The sequence below is a fragment of the Acomys minous genome (assembly GCF_964271855.1).
Source record: "Acomys minous genome assembly, chromosome: 13".
NCBI classification, from domain to species: domain Eukaryota; kingdom Metazoa; phylum Chordata; class Mammalia; order Rodentia; family Muridae; genus Acomys; species Acomys minous.
In genome coordinates this window covers 111,698,310-111,715,005 of record NC_140495.1, presented here as the reverse complement: position 1 = coordinate 111,715,005, position 16,696 = coordinate 111,698,310, and the positions used below count along the sequence as shown (strand labels likewise).

Here is a 16,696-nt window from a genome sequence, read left to right as displayed (position 1 = left end):
TTTTTTTTTATCTGTATGATTGTTTTGCCGGCATACGTGTGTGTGTGTGTGTGTGTGTGTGTGTGTGTGTGTGTGTGTGTGTGTGTACCATATGCACGCGGTGCCCATGGCGGACAGAAGAGGGCGTCAGATCCCCTGGACCTAGAATTAGTGGAGGCAGGGAAAGAACCCTGATCCTCTGCAAGCGCAGCCGGTGCTCTTGATGTCGGCCGTCCCTCCAGCCCTGGGTGCAAGCCTTTTAACCGTCTTCCTGTTTTCTTTAGCCTCCCTCCTTTCCAGTCCCTGGGATTTTACCCTAGTGGAACAAGTTTTTCGTTGTATTTCTTTCTTTCTTGTTTTTTTTTAATGATTTATTTATTGTGTATACAGTATCCTGCATGCACACTTGCACACCAGAAAAGGGCACCAGATCTCACTATAGATGGTTGTGAGCCACCATGTGGTTACTGGGAATTGAACCTCAGAACCTCTGGAAGAGCAGCCGGCGCTCTTAGCTGCTGAGCCATCTCTCCAGCCCCCTTCATTGTATTTCTTTATCTATAATATATATTATACATATAAAGAATATATAGGGGCTGGAGAGCTGACTCACTTTGTAGACCAGGCTGGCCTCGAACTCACAGTGATCCGCCTGCCTCCGCCTCCCGAGTGCTGGGATTCAAGGCGTGCGCCACCAGGCAGAGAACCTAAAGCCGACCCACGCAGGCTCTGTGATTGCCGCTTGAGGCCCCGTGGAGCCCTGCTTGGTGGATTCCGTGGGCCGTGTTCTCCTGCCGTCCTCCCCGCCTCTGGCTCCTACAGCTCCGCCTTCCCCTCTTCTGGGGCGTGTCTCGAGCTCGAGTGGGAGGGACGCAGTGGAGGTCTCGGATTTGGGCTCTCCCCACCTCATGTTTGGCTGTCCGGTCTCGGCATCTGCTCCCATCAGCTCCGGGAGCAGCCTCCCTGGTGGCGCTTTGGCACCAGTCTATTCTCGTTGCGTCTCCCTCTTGTGTTTTTCCACTCCTGTGTGTATCTGAAGGTCTCGCGGATCTCGGACTGTCTTCAGACTTGTTGTGCGGCTAAGGAGAACTGGCTGCTCTTCCAGAAGTCCTGAGTTCAATTACCAGCGACCACGTGGTGGCTCACGGTTGGCATCTATAATGTGATCTGGTGCCCTCTTCTGGCCCGCAGGTGTACATGCAGGCAGAGCACTTAGTATACAAGAGGCTGGGAAGAGTGGGGCATTAGTGGTTTTCGTTTAGCCCCAGCACTTGGGAGAAAAAAAGCAAGTGGATCTCTGTGAGTTCGAGAGCAGCCTGCTCGACAAAGCAAGTTCCAGGACAGTCAACTCTCCACAGAGAAAACCCTGCCTCGAAAACAAAACAAAGTGCCCATACACCCTAGCAGTTTACATGTGCCACCTGTGGCAGACAAGCCAGAGCCACTCGAGAGCAGCCAGCTTTCTCTTTCTTCACAGAGATTCTGAAAAAGTGGGAACATGGGTCTGCCTACTCTGGCGATGTGAAATTACACACCCAGCCCTCCTCCCTGCACATGAACAAGCCAGGAAGACGCATCACTCCTAGATCTCCACAAGCTAAGGGCTGAGAGGAGCGGACCTGAATATTTAAAAACCTAAGCCATGGTAAAAAGGCGACCTAGATTCAGAAGTAAGAAAAAAACATAGCTTTTATTTTTCCACTGGAAGCACCGTCCTGGTCAAACGGTCCGTTCCCAGCTGAGGCCACCAGGGGGCAGCACGGAGCACAGCGCTCAGGTCCTTGGGACGAGGATGCAACTGGTGGGGTGAGTGAGGAAGGAGCGAGCTTGCTTTCTGCTGACCAAGTAAAGCATAGCGACAACGTGGGGGGCTTGAACATGGACCTCGAGGTGGGGGGGTGCAGAACACCTGAGTACAATCCAATCAGAGATTGAGGAAGGGAACTAGGAAAGTAGGAAAAACTGAGATTAAGGGGGCAGCAGGACAAATGGGTGGGCTTGGGTGTGCTCTGTGGAGGCTCAAGTTCTGTGGGGCCCCCCTCTATCTGTATTCCTCCTGGGGTGGGTCAAGGTCTGGTTCCTCTTGAGGTTCATGGTACATCTCAGGGGCAGGTGGCCAGGGGTTTTCTGGCGGTTGGGTCCCTGCCGGCCAGGGGTCATCAGGCAGAGGGGGGTGAGGGGGATTCGTGCTAGGGGGCTCTGGGGGCCAGGCACCAGCATTAGGCAGATCTCTCCAGGGGCGGTTGGAGCCTGGAGGTGGAGGGTCGTCAAACAGAGGCGGTACCCCTGGCCAAGGGTCACCAGGGATTGGCGGGCCCAGAGGCAGTGCTGTGGAGTCCTCTTCTTCTTGGGCGTCTGTGGGTCTGGGAGAGGGGCCCCCACTGCCTGAGATGCCTGTAGCGGAGGAGGAAGGAGAAAGGTTAGGGAACCGTCATGGAAGGATCACTTCCCACCCAGCTTCAGACCCAAAGGCTGAGCCTCACTCCGGCCAGCCCAGCCTGAGCTGCCCCCAAGACAGACCTCAAAGTGACCCCAAAGTGCTCTATGTACATATCCACACGGGAGCCATGTCCCCCACCCCACCCCCCACGCGATGAAACCTCCTGACGACCTGACCCAGCCTTGGTTGGGGTGCCTCACTGGGACTGCCCCAGGCTGGCGTGCACCTGGAGTGGCCTTGGTCCCACTTGTCACTCAGGCCCCATCTCAGTGACCCCAGTTCCAGTGGCTCCACGCACCCAAGCTCCCGCCACATCCGTCCACTTGACCCAGCAGCAGATTCAGAATCGAGGAGCCCTCCCCCCGCCCCCACCTCCGCTTGCGTTCCCTGGGCTCCCCACTAAGGACACCCCAGGATCCCTTCCACGCTGCACACTAAGGGTGAGTCACCCCCGGCCGTGCTTGTCCCGCTCACCTCCAGCGCATAGGCAGAGGACCAGGAACCCCAGCAGCTTCCAGTTGAGCATCGTGGCTGTCCACTGGCCCCCCGAGGCGGGATGCTCTGAGTCTAGGTGCTTGGAACCCAAGAGGCTTTATAGCAGAGGGAGAGGTGGTGGCCAGTCGGTGGGGAGGGGCCCGCCGCCCAATGACGTGAGGAGTTCCCCATCAGAGCTTAACTGGTCAAACCCGTTTATAAAAAAAAATCTTCCAGTTACATCTCTTTTCTTCCTAAGGTCCCCCAGCCCTGGTCCCATCAGACAGGTCCCCGTATCGGTGACCTAGACCCCAGGAGGCCCCACCCTTGTCTCACACTTCCTCCATCCACACCCTGTGGCACCACCATCTTTATAATCACAGGGAAGGCCCTTTCATCCGCGATTGTTACTGGAAGCCACAAACGGGGTGAACCCCGCGTGGGGAAGCTTGGTAATTACAGGTGGAGGCAGGACGCCTGGGTCAGCCAGCACCCCCTGCGCTAGCATCCCAGCCTCAGGTCCCCCCTCCCCCCACTTCCCTCCGGACCTCGCAGGCTGGTCTCTTCAGCCACAGGGACCTCCCAGGCAGTGACATCTAAGGAATTCCACGGGGAGCCACCTGGGTGACAAGAAGCCAGGATATCCTGGTTCCTGACCCCATGCAGAGATCATTACACCAACCCCGAAGGATCAGGAAGAGGCTCCCATGATGTAAACTGGTTTCTTCCTTCCTCAGGATCGCCCTGAGCACCAGGGCCTGCAACCCCACCCCGACCCCAAGACATTCCTTAAGGTTTTGTTTTTGAGACAGGGTTTCTCTGTGTAGCCATGGCTGTCCTGGACTCGCTTTGTAGACCAGGCTGGCTTCAAACTCAGAGATCCACCTGCCTGCCTCTGCCTCCTGAGTGCTGGGATTAAAAGCGTGCGCCACCACTGCCAGGTTCAACAGATTCCTTAGGTTTTGAGTATCTGAACTCCGTACAACTCCACTGCCCCCACACACTGTTCCCTGCCTGCTCTGTCTAGGATACTTACTGCCTGTGGCTGCGCTGGGAAATGTCATCTCCGCTTGCAAGCCCTGTTCCCAGAGAGTCCGCCTGGGCCCCATCTTGACCATGGACCACCCCGTGCAGGCTCCCATTTAACCCACTGTTAGCCCTCCTCCTTCCTCACACCCAAAGTGGTTTGTTTTTCTATGTGAGTGGGTTATTTTGCCTGCATGATTATCTGCACACTACATGCAAGCAAGCACAGGTCAGAAGGCACCAGAACTGGAGTTAGGGTCAGTTGTGAGCAGCCATGTCCTCTGCAAGAGCAGCCGGTGACCTTGGTGACCTGGGCCTCAGAGACTCGTCTCCAGCTCGCCCCAAGCCTCTCTCTCAGCCTAGCGTCCTCTGTCCTGTGTGCCCCTCCCCCCAGGCAGGCCGGCACACAGCCCTGGGCTCCGATGGCATCTGCTTTGAGACTCATCTTCGGTGTTGAATGTTTAGTAACTTGCTCCAGGCACTCACCATCACCAAGGAAAATAACCCGAAAACAAAAAGTGAAGATGAAAAAATGTGGTCTGGGCAGGCAGTGGCACACAGCGGTGGTGGTGGGTGTGGAGGCCAGCCTGGCGGTGGTGGTGGGTGTGGAGGCCAGCCTGATCTAAGGCGCGAGTGCCAGCATCCAGGGCTGTGTGGAGACCCTGCCTCAAAAGCCAAAACAAAACCTGGGAGCGTCTCTGAACTTTCAGAGCAGTTAGGAAAGGTGTCTGGAAACTTCAGCCCCAGGAGCTGGCTTCAGGGAGAACGAATGCCAGCCTCCCAGACATCTCCAAGCAAGGTCCCCACCACAGCCATCTTTATTGTGGAATTCAGACTTGGTGGAAGCTGGGGTCCCAAGGCTTGCTGGGCAACAGGGATACGCTGGCCCCTGCCCTGTGTCCTCCCACTCCAGCCCTTCTGAGGAGTCCAGGTCCAGGCGGGGATTCAGGCCCAGCTCAGCAATGGTCCGGAGGAGAAGGGGTCTGAGCAGCAACATCATCTTCCTGACAAAGAGCGTCCTCTCTGGAAATGGCCTCACTCAGGCCCTGCAGGTTTTCGAAAAGGACAGCCAGCGACCCTGATGAGCCTGACACACAGGACGCTGAGGGAAGGACATCAGGGTGAGAGCGGCCGCGCGCTGCCCAGGGCATGGGGTGCGCGGGGCCCGGAAGGAGCGCGATGGCCTGCCAGTGCGCGGCTACCTTTTATACACTCCTCGGATGTTTCGGCGGCGGCTGGAGACTCCAGCTCTGGGGACTCGGAGGGCTGGGGGCTGCACCCCGCGGGCTTCCTCTGCGTTCTCAAGGGAAGCACGGCCAGCATACGCTGCTGCTTGTAACGGGAGAGGAGACCCTCCTGCTTCAAGGTGGCCTGGGAAGGAGAGGGTCAGCCGCGCCGCGCCCCCAGCTACCGTGACCCTGCGCCCGCCGCCATCGTCCCTACCAGCATGAGGTTCTTGTCGCGCTCCAGCTCCTGCAGGCGCCGGGCGAGCCGCTGGCCCTCTTCCTTCCGGGCCTCGTCCTGCAGGCGGCGGAGCTCCTGGTTGCGCTCCTTTTCCCGAGTGGCCTTGTGCTGGATCTGGCGCAGGGAAACCACTAAGGAGATGGGAGTGGGTCAGCCCCGAGCCCGGCAAAGAGGCTGAGTTCTCAGCTCTGGCTCTCGGGGTCTCTCCCGCAGAGGGCGGAGGGCGGATGCCGTGGGATCCTGCGCCCCATCATCCCTGACACCTGTCCTGTCTCCTGTTGCTAGTACTCACTCAGGTGATTTGTGTTGTTGCTGCTGTTTTGAAACAGAGCTCGCTATGTAGCCCAGGCTGGCCCTAAACTATCCCTCCTCTTACTCTCAAGTGCTGAGATGGCAGGCAACACCACCGTGTGTGGCTACGACTCATGTGCTTAGGACACTGGCATCATTAAAGAATTTTCTACTGGCGCAGCTCAACCATCATGTGTGCAACTTACATGATTCAAGTGTCTACGCGTGTGGCCGTGGGTGCAGACGCTAGAGAAGACATGGGTATTTAACCTGCGGCTCTAACTCACCCCAGGCAAAGTGTGTGGTGAGGGGCAGCACAGGCCAGGAGCCGAAGCTGTAACCAGCCGTCTCTGGATCCGGGGATGGCTGCGGTGTGTTCACTAACTAAGAGTGCACCCATGTCACCCTCCCATTACTTCTTACTTCACTACATGTGTGTGTCAACAAAAAGTTTCAAAGACCAGCCGGGTGGTGGTGGCCCATGCCTTTAATCCCAGCACTCGGGAGGCAGAAACAGGCAGATCTTTGTGAGTTCGAGGCCAGCCTGGGCTACACAGCACATCCAGGACAGCCAAGGCTACGCAGAGAGACTCTTGTCTCCAAAAACAAAACAAAACGAAAGAGCTTCAAAAAAACTTGGGGTGGGGTGGGGTGGGGTTGCAGCCTTTGTCTCAGTGACTCTTTCCTGCTGGGAGGGGCCAAGCCCTCCCTGCACGTCTCACCGGCCTTGGCCTGCTCCCTCCGGGCCTCGTTCAGCCTCCTCTTTGTGTCTGAGAGCTGTTCCCGCAGCCGAGTTTCCACCTCCGCCACCTTCTCTTGAAGAGCTGTGGTGAGGGTACGAGGCAGTGTGTCAGGGGGGCTGCCCATCCTGCTGGGTAGCATGCACCCCCACACACACACACACCGCCATGCCACCGCCATGCCCCCGCCATGCCCGGGCACCACCATAATCACCTCCCCCCCAGCCCCCCTGCACCGCCATGACCTCGCACCACCATGTGCCCCGGCACCCCCACACCTTGCCCGGCACCCCCACACCTTGCCCGGCACCCCCACACCTTGCCCGTAGATCTCCTGCTGCTGTGTCAGTTCCTGCCGGAGGCTAGCTGCTTCCTCTGTGCTCTCCTGCTGGCCCTGTCGAGCCGCCTCCAGCTGCTGCCCCACGCTGGCCAGGGACTCCTGGGCACGCCGCAGCTCCTGCTCCAGCTGCTGGGCCACCTCATTCAGCTGCCTGCGCTCTGCCTCCCCTGAAGTGAGGTTACTGAGTCACACAAAGCTCTCCTAGCCCCTGAGCCCCAGACCAATCCTCCCTCTCCCGCTCCGCCTGCCCACCCGCCCATGCAGGCATACCTTGCTCCCGCGCCCGGCCCACCTCCTGCTGGATGAGGTGGGCGCTCAGCTGCAGCTCGGCGTCCAGGCGGTTCCGTTCTTCCCGTAGCTGTTCCAACTCAAGGCTCAGGTTTGCATCCGGTTGGGGTGCAGGTGGGGCTGGGGACGAGCTGGGCCAGAAATGATACAGAGCCAGAGAAAATTCCCCTGGAAGCTGCCTGGCTGGTGTCTCCGTCCCACCCAGGTCCCCCTGGGTCCCGGCAGCCAACAGGCCCCCACCGTACCCCCACCCCCGAGACGTCCCCACACAGCCCTCCCCCTCATTGTGCCCGCATGTCACCTCTCCAGGCGCAGCTGAGAAAGGGCCAGTTTTCGAGCCATCAAACCTGAGAGGGAAAAGTGAAGGACGGGAAGATGGCGACACACGGACAGAGGCTGGCGGGCGGGGCCACAGGACAGAGTGAGGGATACCGAGGCCACAGAGGACAAACGTGGGAGGAGGCAGCCCAGGCCAGTGGGGACAGGCCGGAAACCCACAGTTGCTCTACTTACCCTTAATGGTGTGGACCTTCCGGACAGCGTAGCTGAGCCGGTTGCTGAGGCTGGGAATCCGGGCTACAGCCTGGTCCACCCTGGTCATCGTGTTATGGAGATCGGCCTGAGTGCTGAGAGAGGCACAGGTCACGAGTGGTCACCCTCCACCCTCCCCTCATCTCTCAAAGACCTGCAGGGTCTTGCGCAGAGGACACATCTGCCCTGAAGGTCCTGTGACATGAGTGGGGAAGTGGCAAGTCACAGCAGGTCACTTTAGCTCCTTAGGCCCCTAAAGAGACGCTAAGTGCGTGAGCTTTGGTATCTATCAGGTAAAAAACATGTAGCTGAAAACAAAATCCTGCCCCGGCCTATGGCGCCTGGCTTGGTTCCTTAGTCTGGGTAGGGAGGGTCAAGACAGGCTGGCTATGAATTCATCTGCACAGCCACGCTTAGCGTGCAGTGTCTTTAGTAACAGCCCCGCGGTCGAGGATTACCCTGTCCTACCACGATCGGTAGCCCAGGGAAGTGCTCAGCAACAGCTCTACAGGGGCCAAGAGCAGGCACCAGAGGCCTTTAACTGCAGCCTGCCACTCAGGCCCCAGGCACTGGGGATCTGTCTGCCTCAACTGGGGCTTGTGGTGCTCAACACCTGGAAGTCACTACTAACTAGAGCCGTGTCTGTGATCTGGAACAAAGTAAAACCTCTACAAGGCTCACCTCAGGCCCCCGCGAGGCAGCAGGCCGAGTGTGGTGCTTTGAATCTGGGCAGTGATTCTTCTAAACTAGTCTGATTCTGTACAAGCTTAAAAGTTTCACTTTTTCCCTGCACTGGGGACTGAAACCAGAGATTCTTGACTGCTAGGCAAGCGCTCTGCTACAGAGCTATAGACCAGTCCAGCTGTATAACCCATTTTCCCCAGTTAAAAAGGACATGTGTGGGGTGTGTGTGTGTGTGTGTGTGTGTGTGTGTGTGTGTGTGTGTGTGTGTGTGTGTGTGTAAGGAAGGAAGGGAGGTTTGCACATGGCTCTAGCCCCGCCTTATTTAGCTTCAAAGGATCTGCAGGAAGCAGGATCCCAGCAGGTGACGTTGCTGTGCTAAGATGCTCCCTCCTCCTCCTTTTCGGAAGCTACCTGTTCACAGCAGCGACCACGGCCTTGAGCTGCTCCTCAGCAGAGGCGGTCTGCTGCTCCTGCCTCCGCCCGGCCTCCTGAGCCCGACTCAGCTCCACCTGCAGGGTCTGGTAAGGAGGCAGGTTGTTTGTGTGTGTTTTCTTTCAAGCCTCCCTCTCTGGCTTCAGGCCCACAGACCCCCCGCCAGGGCCGTCTTCCTCCCGCCTTCAGTCTCCTGGCTCAGACCTTGGCGTTCATCCGCTCCACCTCCACCTCCGCAGCTTTGTCTTGTAGGGCTCGCTGCAAGATGGCCTGCTCCCGGCTTTGGGCGGCCACTTGTTCCTGGAGCTCTGCTACCTACAGGAGCAGGAGGTGAGAGGGGGACTATGGAGGCAGGGCAGGGGTCTCCGAGTGGGGCTGGCGAGGTGGCTAGTGACTCAGAACACTGGCTGTTCTTCCAGAGTTCCAGTCCCTTCACCCACGTGATGGCTCACAACCATTTGTGACTCCGGTTCCAGGGGAGCAGACGCCCTGACTCCCATGCGCACATGGTGCACAGACATACATGCAGGCAAAAACATTCAGCGACATAACACAAAAATATCTCCTCGCCGGCCCCCAAGACAGGATCTCACTATGTAGCTCTAGATGTCCTGGAACTCACTTTGTAGACCAGGCTGGCCTGGAACTCACAGCTCTGCCTGCCTCTGCCTCCTGGGTGCTGGGATTAAAGAAGTGTGCCACCACACCCGGCTAAAAAAAAATAAGTGTCTAAGTGTTAAGGAAAGGAAAGCAGGGCACGGGGGAGCACACCTTTAACCCCAGCGCTGGGGAGGCAGAGGCAGCAGATTACTGAGGCCAGTCAGGTCTACAGAGCAAGTTCCAGGACAGCCAGCACTTCACAAAGACCCTGCCTGGAACCGTCTTTCTGACTCGTGTCCCAGGTGCCCACACTTTGGGCCATCCCTGACCATCCTACCTATCCACTCCGGTCCTGACACCACATTTTCTCTTTATAGTGCCTCTGACTGTCTGACGCTGCCCCTTTTTTCCACTTATCCGTGCGTCTCCCTTCTCTAGAAATGAAACTCCACGCGGTCACGGGCCCATCGGTTCAGGGCTGTGTGCCCCACCAGACAGAGGATAACTGTCCTCACGGGTGAGACGCGGAGCCCTGACCTGGTCCTGCAGCCGCTGCATGGAGTGCCTGTGCTCCAGGTCCTGGGCCCTGAGCTGCACCATGAGGACAAACACCTTCTCCCGCCAGCAGTGCAGCAGCGACTGGTACTTCTTAGGGAACTTAGGCTCCAGGGCGTCTGAAGGCTGGATCTGCGTGTGAGGAGGAGGGGGTGGTTCTTCTCGGGAAGCGGGGGACCACAGTGAGGAGCTCAGGAGGGATGGGATCAGAGTGGGTCCCCACGGTGCACCAGCTGCTGCCCGCAGAGAGGCAAGGCCGCTGCAGCAGGGCTGGGGCCCGCCTACCTTCCTGGTCAGCTCCTCTTCCTGGAGGGCGAGCACGTGCGTGAGGCTCTGCACTCGTATCTGCAGTAAGTCCACGGTGGCCTGAAGGTCAGCCCGGTCCTCCCTCAAGTGCTGGGAGAAAGGACAAGTCAGTCAGGGTCTCTATTCCCCCTCCCCCTCCCCCCCAGCCGTCCTCCCCTCCCCCAGCCCCTGCCCCCCGCCCCTCCCCCCCCGCCGTCCTCCCCGCCCCCCAGCCCCTCCCCCCCGCCGTCCTCCCCTCCCCCAGCCCCTCCCCCCCGCCATCCTCCCCGCCCCCCCCAGCCCCCCCCCCACCTGCACCGTCTCTAGGAGCTCCTTTCGTTCCAGCTCCCATGCCTGGCTGTGAACCTCGGGAGGGACTTGTTCCCCCACATACTTCCTCAGACTTTCCACCAAGGTCACCTGAGCTTCCAGCTCCTCTTGGGTCTTGCTAAGGGTGAGGCAGAAACGGGACAGTCCTCAGTGCCCCGCATCCCCCCCCACCACCTTGTGGCCTGACAAGCCCCTCCCTAGCACCCCTGCTCACTGACCTCAGCTGGCTCCTCAGGAGCTCCGCGTCCTTCCGGGCCGCAGCCAGCTGCTTGGCTTCCTCCGCCCGCTTCATTTCCAGGCTGTTCAGGGACTTCTCCAAGCCCTCGGCCTTGCTGGTCAAATTGGCAAGAGCCTTCTGGTGAGCCTGTGTCATGGAGGAGAGCTGTGGGGGAAGGGTGCGTTCAGCCTGAAGGACAGGACCTCAGCAGGGAGGGTGCTCCCTGCTCCTCCAGAGGACTCTGGCTCCGTTCCCAGCACCCAGGGCAGGCATGTCATGGGATCCAGTGCCCTCTTCTGGATCTGCTTGTACACACTCATAAATAATTATGTATACATAAATCTTTTTTTTGGTTTTTTTTTGGGGGGGGGTTGGTTTTTCGAGACAAGGTCTCTCTGTGTTAGCCTTGGCTGTCCTGGACTCGCTTTGTAGACCAGGCTGGCCTCGAACTCACAGCGATCCGCCTGCCTCTGCCTCCCGAGTGCCTGCCCAGTTAGTTTCCTGCTGGTTCACTTCCCTGTCTCTCCATGCCCACCATTGACAGCCTGCTACGCCCCCTCGTGCCTGGTGCTTGTGACCTGGGTAGACAGCTCAGTCGGTAAAGTGTTTACCTTACAAGTGTGAGGGCCTGAGCTGGGATCCCCAAAACCAATGCAAGAGACTGGGCAGGCCAGCATACCCCTGTAATCACCCCAGCTCTGTGGGAAGGGAGGCGACATAGGCAGGCCCCTCAGGCTCCCAGGCCAGCCAGTCTACGCGATAAAGTTGCAGGCCAGTGAAAGACCCTGTGTCAAAGAGCTTGAGAAGCCACACCTGAGGTTGACCTCTGACCTCCACACTCACATCCTCACCCACATGAATGTACACGGACCCTTTAGTGGTGCTGAGCACAGTGGTAGCAAATGTTGATAATCCCATGCGCTGGTTACTTTTTGGTCAATGTGACACAAGCTAGTTATTTAGGAAGGGAAACTTAATGGGGAAGATGTATCCATCAGACTGTCCCGTAGGACATCTTCTGGATTAATGACTGATGTGCAAGGGCCCAGCCTGCAGTGAGATGGAGTAGCTCCACTCCTACAATGGTGGTCCCAAGTTAGATTAAGAAAGCAGGCTGACGGGGGCTGGAGAGAGGGCTCAGAGGTTAAGGGCAGTGGCTGATCTTCCAAAGGTCCTGAGCTCAATTCGCAGTAACTACAGAGTGGCTCCTAACCATCTATAATGAGATCTGGTGCCCTCTTCTGGTGGACAGGCACACATGCAGGCAGGACTGGAGAAAGCAGGCTGAGCAGTAAGCAGTGCTCTTCCTAGGCCTCTGCTTCAATTCCTTCCTGCCCTGATGTTTCTTAGTGGGCTGTGAGCAGGGATATGTAAGCCATAAATAAACCCTTTCCTTCCCAAGGTGCTTTGTCAGTGCTTCATCACAGCAGTGGAAACCCTAGGACAGCCCAGGACTTGGGAGGCTGAGTCGGGGCATTGCCTCAAGTTTAAGGCCAGCCTGGGCTACATATCAAGACCCTGTCTTAGCACTCCCCTGAAGACTTGCCGTGCCCGAACAACACACTCCTCCAGGCTCTCCCCTGTTCCTCTTGCACGCCTGCCTGTCCGACCCTACTTGGGCGTGTGTTCAGGAGGTGCTGTCTACTAGGGATGGAGGGAGGGCCTTTCCCACAAGACCCCAAGCAGTGCCAGGTGTGTGTGTGTGTGAGTGAGAGAGAGAGAGAGAGAGAGAGAGAGAGAGAGAGAGAGAGAGAGAGAGAGAGAGAGAGAGAGAATGAGAGAGAATGTGTGTGTGTGTTGAGCTGGGGGCTGGAGAGATGGCGCAGAGGTTAAGAGCTCTGGCTGCTCTACCAGAGGTCCTGAGTTCAATTCCTGACAACAACATGGTGCCTCACAACCATCTATAATGAGATCTGGTGCCCTCTTCTGGTCTGCAGGTGTACATGCAGATAGGGCACTCATACATAAAACAAATAAATCTTTAAAAAAGAACAAAAGAGCTCTGGAGCTGATGAGCCTGCCCGCCTCCAAGATCAGCATCACGTTTGTGAAATGGGGCACAGACTCCTTTTAGACATAAAATATGTGTTGTTTCCTGCCTCTTTTCTGAAGCTTGGCGTGGTGGTGCATGCCTTTAATCCCAGCACTTGGGAGGCAGAAGCAGGAGGATCTCCGTGAGTTCAAGGCCAGCCAGAGTTACATAGTGAGACCCTGCCTTGAAAACAGCAACAACTAAAAACAGAAACAGTCCTCTGCTGACGACACTGGGGCGGGACCTATAGCCTCGAGCACCCCAGGTGAGCCCTCTGCGGTTGAGCTGCACCCTCAGTTGGTCAATACTTTAAATTATGGTCATCTGTCATTCTGATATATCAACAGTTCATCTCATGATGACTGCAGAGCCGACTTCTGAACACGGTACCAGTCACATAGGTCATCAGAGCCCGGCGCTCGCTTAGTGAAGGGACATATTCAGAAACCTTCTTAGTGAAGACTCGCAGGCAACAAGGCTGTCCCTGCTCCGGTATTATAAAGAAGCTCATCTTGGGCTGGAGAGATGGCTCAGTGGTTGAGAGCACTGCCTGCTCTTCGAAAGGTCCTGAGTTCAATTCCCAGCAACCACATGGTAGCTCACAACCATCTTTAATGAGATCTGGTGCCCTCTTCTGGCATGCAGGTGTACATGCAGGCAAAACATTGTATATATAATAAATCTTTTAAAAAATAATAAAGATTAAAAAAAAGAAGCTCATCTTGATTTATTTTTGTTTTTTTCAGACAGGGTTTTTCTGTGTAGCCATGGCTGTCCTGGACTCCAGCTCACAGCCATCCACCTACCTCCGCCTCCCAGAGTGCTGGGATTAAGGGTGTGTGCTACAATGCCTCCCTTCCTGACCCCTCCATCACCGGGGTGGCCCTCTCTCTGTCCCTAGACTACCTTAGTGGTCCTGCGCTCTCAGCACCCTCCCAGCTGCGTCTGGCTACAGCCACAGTGAGCATGTCCCACGCTAGGCTGTTGAGACTCAGGTAACGGACTGTCCAGCCAGCCCCTACCTCAGGGACGGCAAAGGGAAGCACTGGGTGTCCCGAACAGCTCAATGTCTACCTTTCCCAGTCGTCCCCAGGAACCCCGCTGCCCCCTCCCCTCCCTCCACCACACCCCCAGAAGAGTACTTGGCAGTGAGTAGGAGAAACACTACTTCTGACAGTTTCAAAATGATACAAGCTCACCCGACTCCCTTCCCCAGAAAAAGGGGAAGGAGTCTAAGGAGAAAGAACCCAATGCCCAAATTTTCCTTCCCAGATCCCAAGGCTTGGCTGCAGCGTGCTGACGGTGTCCCCTGAAAAGCGCTAGCCCGAGCCCCTCCCTGCGTTCACCTGCTCTTGGTGCAGGCTCTGAATCTCCTTCAGCTCCTTCTGGGCCCCCTCTTCGAGGTTCTTCCGAACCATTTCTGCTCCGGCCAGGGCTGCGCGTAGGCCCTCGGCCTCAGCCTGGCCAGCCTTCTCTGCCACTGCCAGGGCTTCCAGCTCCACGGCCTGAGCCTCCAACCTCATCTTCTGCTGCAGGGAGGTTTCCCGCAGGGCCCGGACCTCCTCCTCCAGACGCCTCAACTCTTGGAGCTGCCTGGAAATCAGCTCAGCCTGGTGGCTCAGGGCACCCGAGATCCCCAGCTCCAGAGACCTTCAAAGACAGGCAGGCCCAGGTGAGTGGCCGGGAGGGTGGAGGCAGCAAAGAGGATGTACGTGAAGGAGCCGAGGCCGGAGGGTCTGGGCATCAGCGCCACCGAAAGGCAAAGCCAGTATGCCACCCACTCCGGTATGTCTAAGCTGCACATCACCAGAACAGCTCCTGGGCCACCTATGTCCTCCCTTAAGAAGATATTTATGAATCTCAGCACTCAGGAGGCAGAGGCAGATGGACCTTTGTGAGTTCGAGGCCAGCCAGGACTACACAGAGAGACCTTGTCTCGAAATAGAACAAACAACAACAAAAAGAAGATATTAAAAAACCCAAACAAACCCAAACCCAAAACCAAACAAAATTAGCCGGGCATGGTAGTGCACGCCTTTAATCCCAGCATGTGGGAGGCAGAGGCAGGTGGATTGCTGTGAGTTTGAGGCCAGTCTGGTCTACAAAGTGGGTTCAGGACAGCCAAAGCTACACAGAGAAACTGTATCAAAAACAAAAAAACCAAGAACAACAAAAAGAAGACATTAACGTTCACATTCCTTATTAGTTGGGAGATTAAACCCTGATATTTCTTTTTGTCATCCCCAGTGCATTTGGTACACGCACTGCAGGCACCAATAACTGCCTGTGGAAAACCACACAAGCTGTGGTCCAGAGGACTGAAATAACGGAATGCTGTGGGCATAAAGGATCATTAGCAAGCCTGAGAAACAGGTGACCGAAGCGTCCCTACCTGCCTTTCCGTCCTGGCCCCTGCCCTTCTCCACAGACATCATCTTCCCACAGGGTCCCTGTGGGCCTCTGGGCACTTAGCCGTCTCTCCAAGACATCGTGGCCGGCCGTGGGTCGGGCCAGGGGATTGTCTGAAGCCCAGGTCGGGGCCAGTCTTGGTGGAGTGGAAAGAGGACGCGCTTGGAAGTGGGAGGGAGGAACCAGCCCAGCAAAACCTGAAGGGTCGCACGAGCAGACCGTCAGTTCCCTGGAGAGGTGACCCATCCGTCCCCAGCCACCTTGACTGGCCTCACTGACCTGAAGGTGGCAACATCTCCATGCTATCCAAAGCCTCTAGATCTTGTCTCCAGTCACCTATGGTACCCTGGACAACAGGACAAACAAGGACAACCCAATTCAATGTTCAGGCCACTTCCAAAGAGAAAGCCCTATAACAGCAAAGCCTTGAGTGACTGACGGCTCTATCCGGGTCTGAGCTTCTCTTTCCCTTCTTCCATGAGGAGGGAGCCGATAAGCAAACCACTTGCTTGGCCCAACCTTGCTCCTGACAGAACGAGCCAGACAGCAACCATAAGGTGGATTTACTGCGGGGGGGGGGGGGGGAAGGGGGTGCTCTGGAGGCTTGCTTCTACTTACGGGATTCAGGATGGTGCCTTTACCTTCCTCCTTACGTGTTTACTACGGTCCCTGCGGCTCAGGGCTGGAGGTGAGAGGGGCCGTACATAATGCAGGGAGCCCAGTCTCCACAGTTCTCGCCATGATATGGTAGGGCCGTTGGGAAGCCCATGTAGGCACCACCGAGCCATGATTTCTGAGTAATTTCCTATTAAAGCGTTAGCCCAAGGCCTGGCTCCACGAGAATGGGGCCACATGTGGGGGTTAGGCGGCTTCCCTCGGCTCCCTGGGGAACCCAAGCAGCCTACAGCCCGTTGCTTGGGAAGCCAGCTTCCTCCTATCTCACCTCAGCGTCTCTGTAACCGGCCTCAGTTTCTCTCTATCCCCTCAGCTTCCATTCCCGGTGCCCTTTTCCTAGTCCTACTCTGCATTTTCCTTGACGTAATTATCCTGGTCTCTCTCCCTGTTCTCCTGCCTCCCCTCTGCTCTCCTGCACACACCCCTGGCTCATCCCCCCCCCGCCCCCTCAGGACCCTGAGATCTAAGACTGTCTCGAACCCCTCATCTTTGCCTGGGCTCCTGCACCCCTCTTCCCCCGTGCACCCCCTCCACCCACCCGAGAGCACCCCCTCTCAGACCCTTTCCGCCCCCAACCGACTCTCCCCCGAACGCGCCCCTTACCCAGCGCGAGACGCGCCCTTCTCGCCACGCCCCTGACACCTAGCTCGCCCCGGGCTAGGCTAAAACACGCAGATCACGCATGCGCGAGGCGGCTGGGTTGGCGGGCTGCTCTAAAAGCACCATTTCTCCCCCACCGGAAACGAGGAGGAAGAAGAAAGACGCACACTGGCACACTGACGCCGAAGGCCCTCTCCGCGCCCTGACGGCCCCTCCCGAACCCGGGAACCCGGGAAAACGTGTAGGCCAATCGGAAGTGGCGGGGGACGGGAGATGGGCGGCTCCTCCCTGAGCATCGTCCAAT

The 16,696-nt window shown here is 57.3% G+C and overlaps 2 protein-coding genes across 8 annotated transcripts; both read right to left on the bottom strand.

Annotated features, from left to right (window-relative positions):
• Positions 1-1,650: 1,650 nt before the first annotated feature.
• On the bottom strand, positions 1,651-3,255 carry PSORS1C2 (psoriasis susceptibility 1 candidate 2). The gene is made up of 3 exons (XM_084753943.1): positions 3,230-3,255; positions 2,894-3,009; positions 1,651-2,373 (listed from the first exon to the last, which is right to left on the bottom strand). The coding sequence occupies exons 1-3, from the start codon at positions 3,238-3,240 to the stop codon at positions 2,021-2,023; spliced, it is 480 nt and encodes a 159-aa protein (XP_084610069.1). The 5' UTR covers positions 3,241-3,255; the 3' UTR covers positions 1,651-2,020.
• Positions 3,256-4,719: 1,464 nt separating this feature from the next.
• On the bottom strand, positions 4,720-16,599 carry CCHCR1 (coiled-coil alpha-helical rod protein 1). Of its 7 annotated transcripts, none has more exons than XM_084753837.1 (18): positions 16,396-16,599; positions 15,397-15,463; positions 15,101-15,314; positions 14,055-14,358; positions 10,678-10,841; positions 10,442-10,577; positions 10,130-10,240; positions 9,827-9,976; positions 8,894-9,004; positions 8,669-8,775; positions 7,556-7,668; positions 7,344-7,389; positions 7,025-7,173; positions 6,733-6,921; positions 6,397-6,498; positions 5,363-5,514; positions 5,122-5,290; positions 4,720-5,021 (listed from the first exon to the last, which is right to left on the bottom strand). In XM_084753837.1, exons 2-18 carry the CDS (start codon positions 15,416-15,418, stop codon positions 4,876-4,878), a joined length of 2,385 nt encoding a protein of 794 aa, XP_084609963.1. In that variant the 5' UTR covers positions 15,419-15,463; positions 16,396-16,599; the 3' UTR covers positions 4,720-4,875. The 7 variants fall into 7 exon arrangements, with proteins under 7 accessions (XP_084609963.1, XP_084609958.1, XP_084609959.1 ...); XM_084753832.1 differs by lacking the exon at positions 16,396-16,599 and adding an exon at positions 15,759-16,231; XM_084753833.1 differs by lacking the exon at positions 16,396-16,599 and adding an exon at positions 15,759-16,231 and having other exon boundaries at positions 5,122-5,251.
• Between the last annotated feature and the right edge of the window lie 97 nt (positions 16,600-16,696).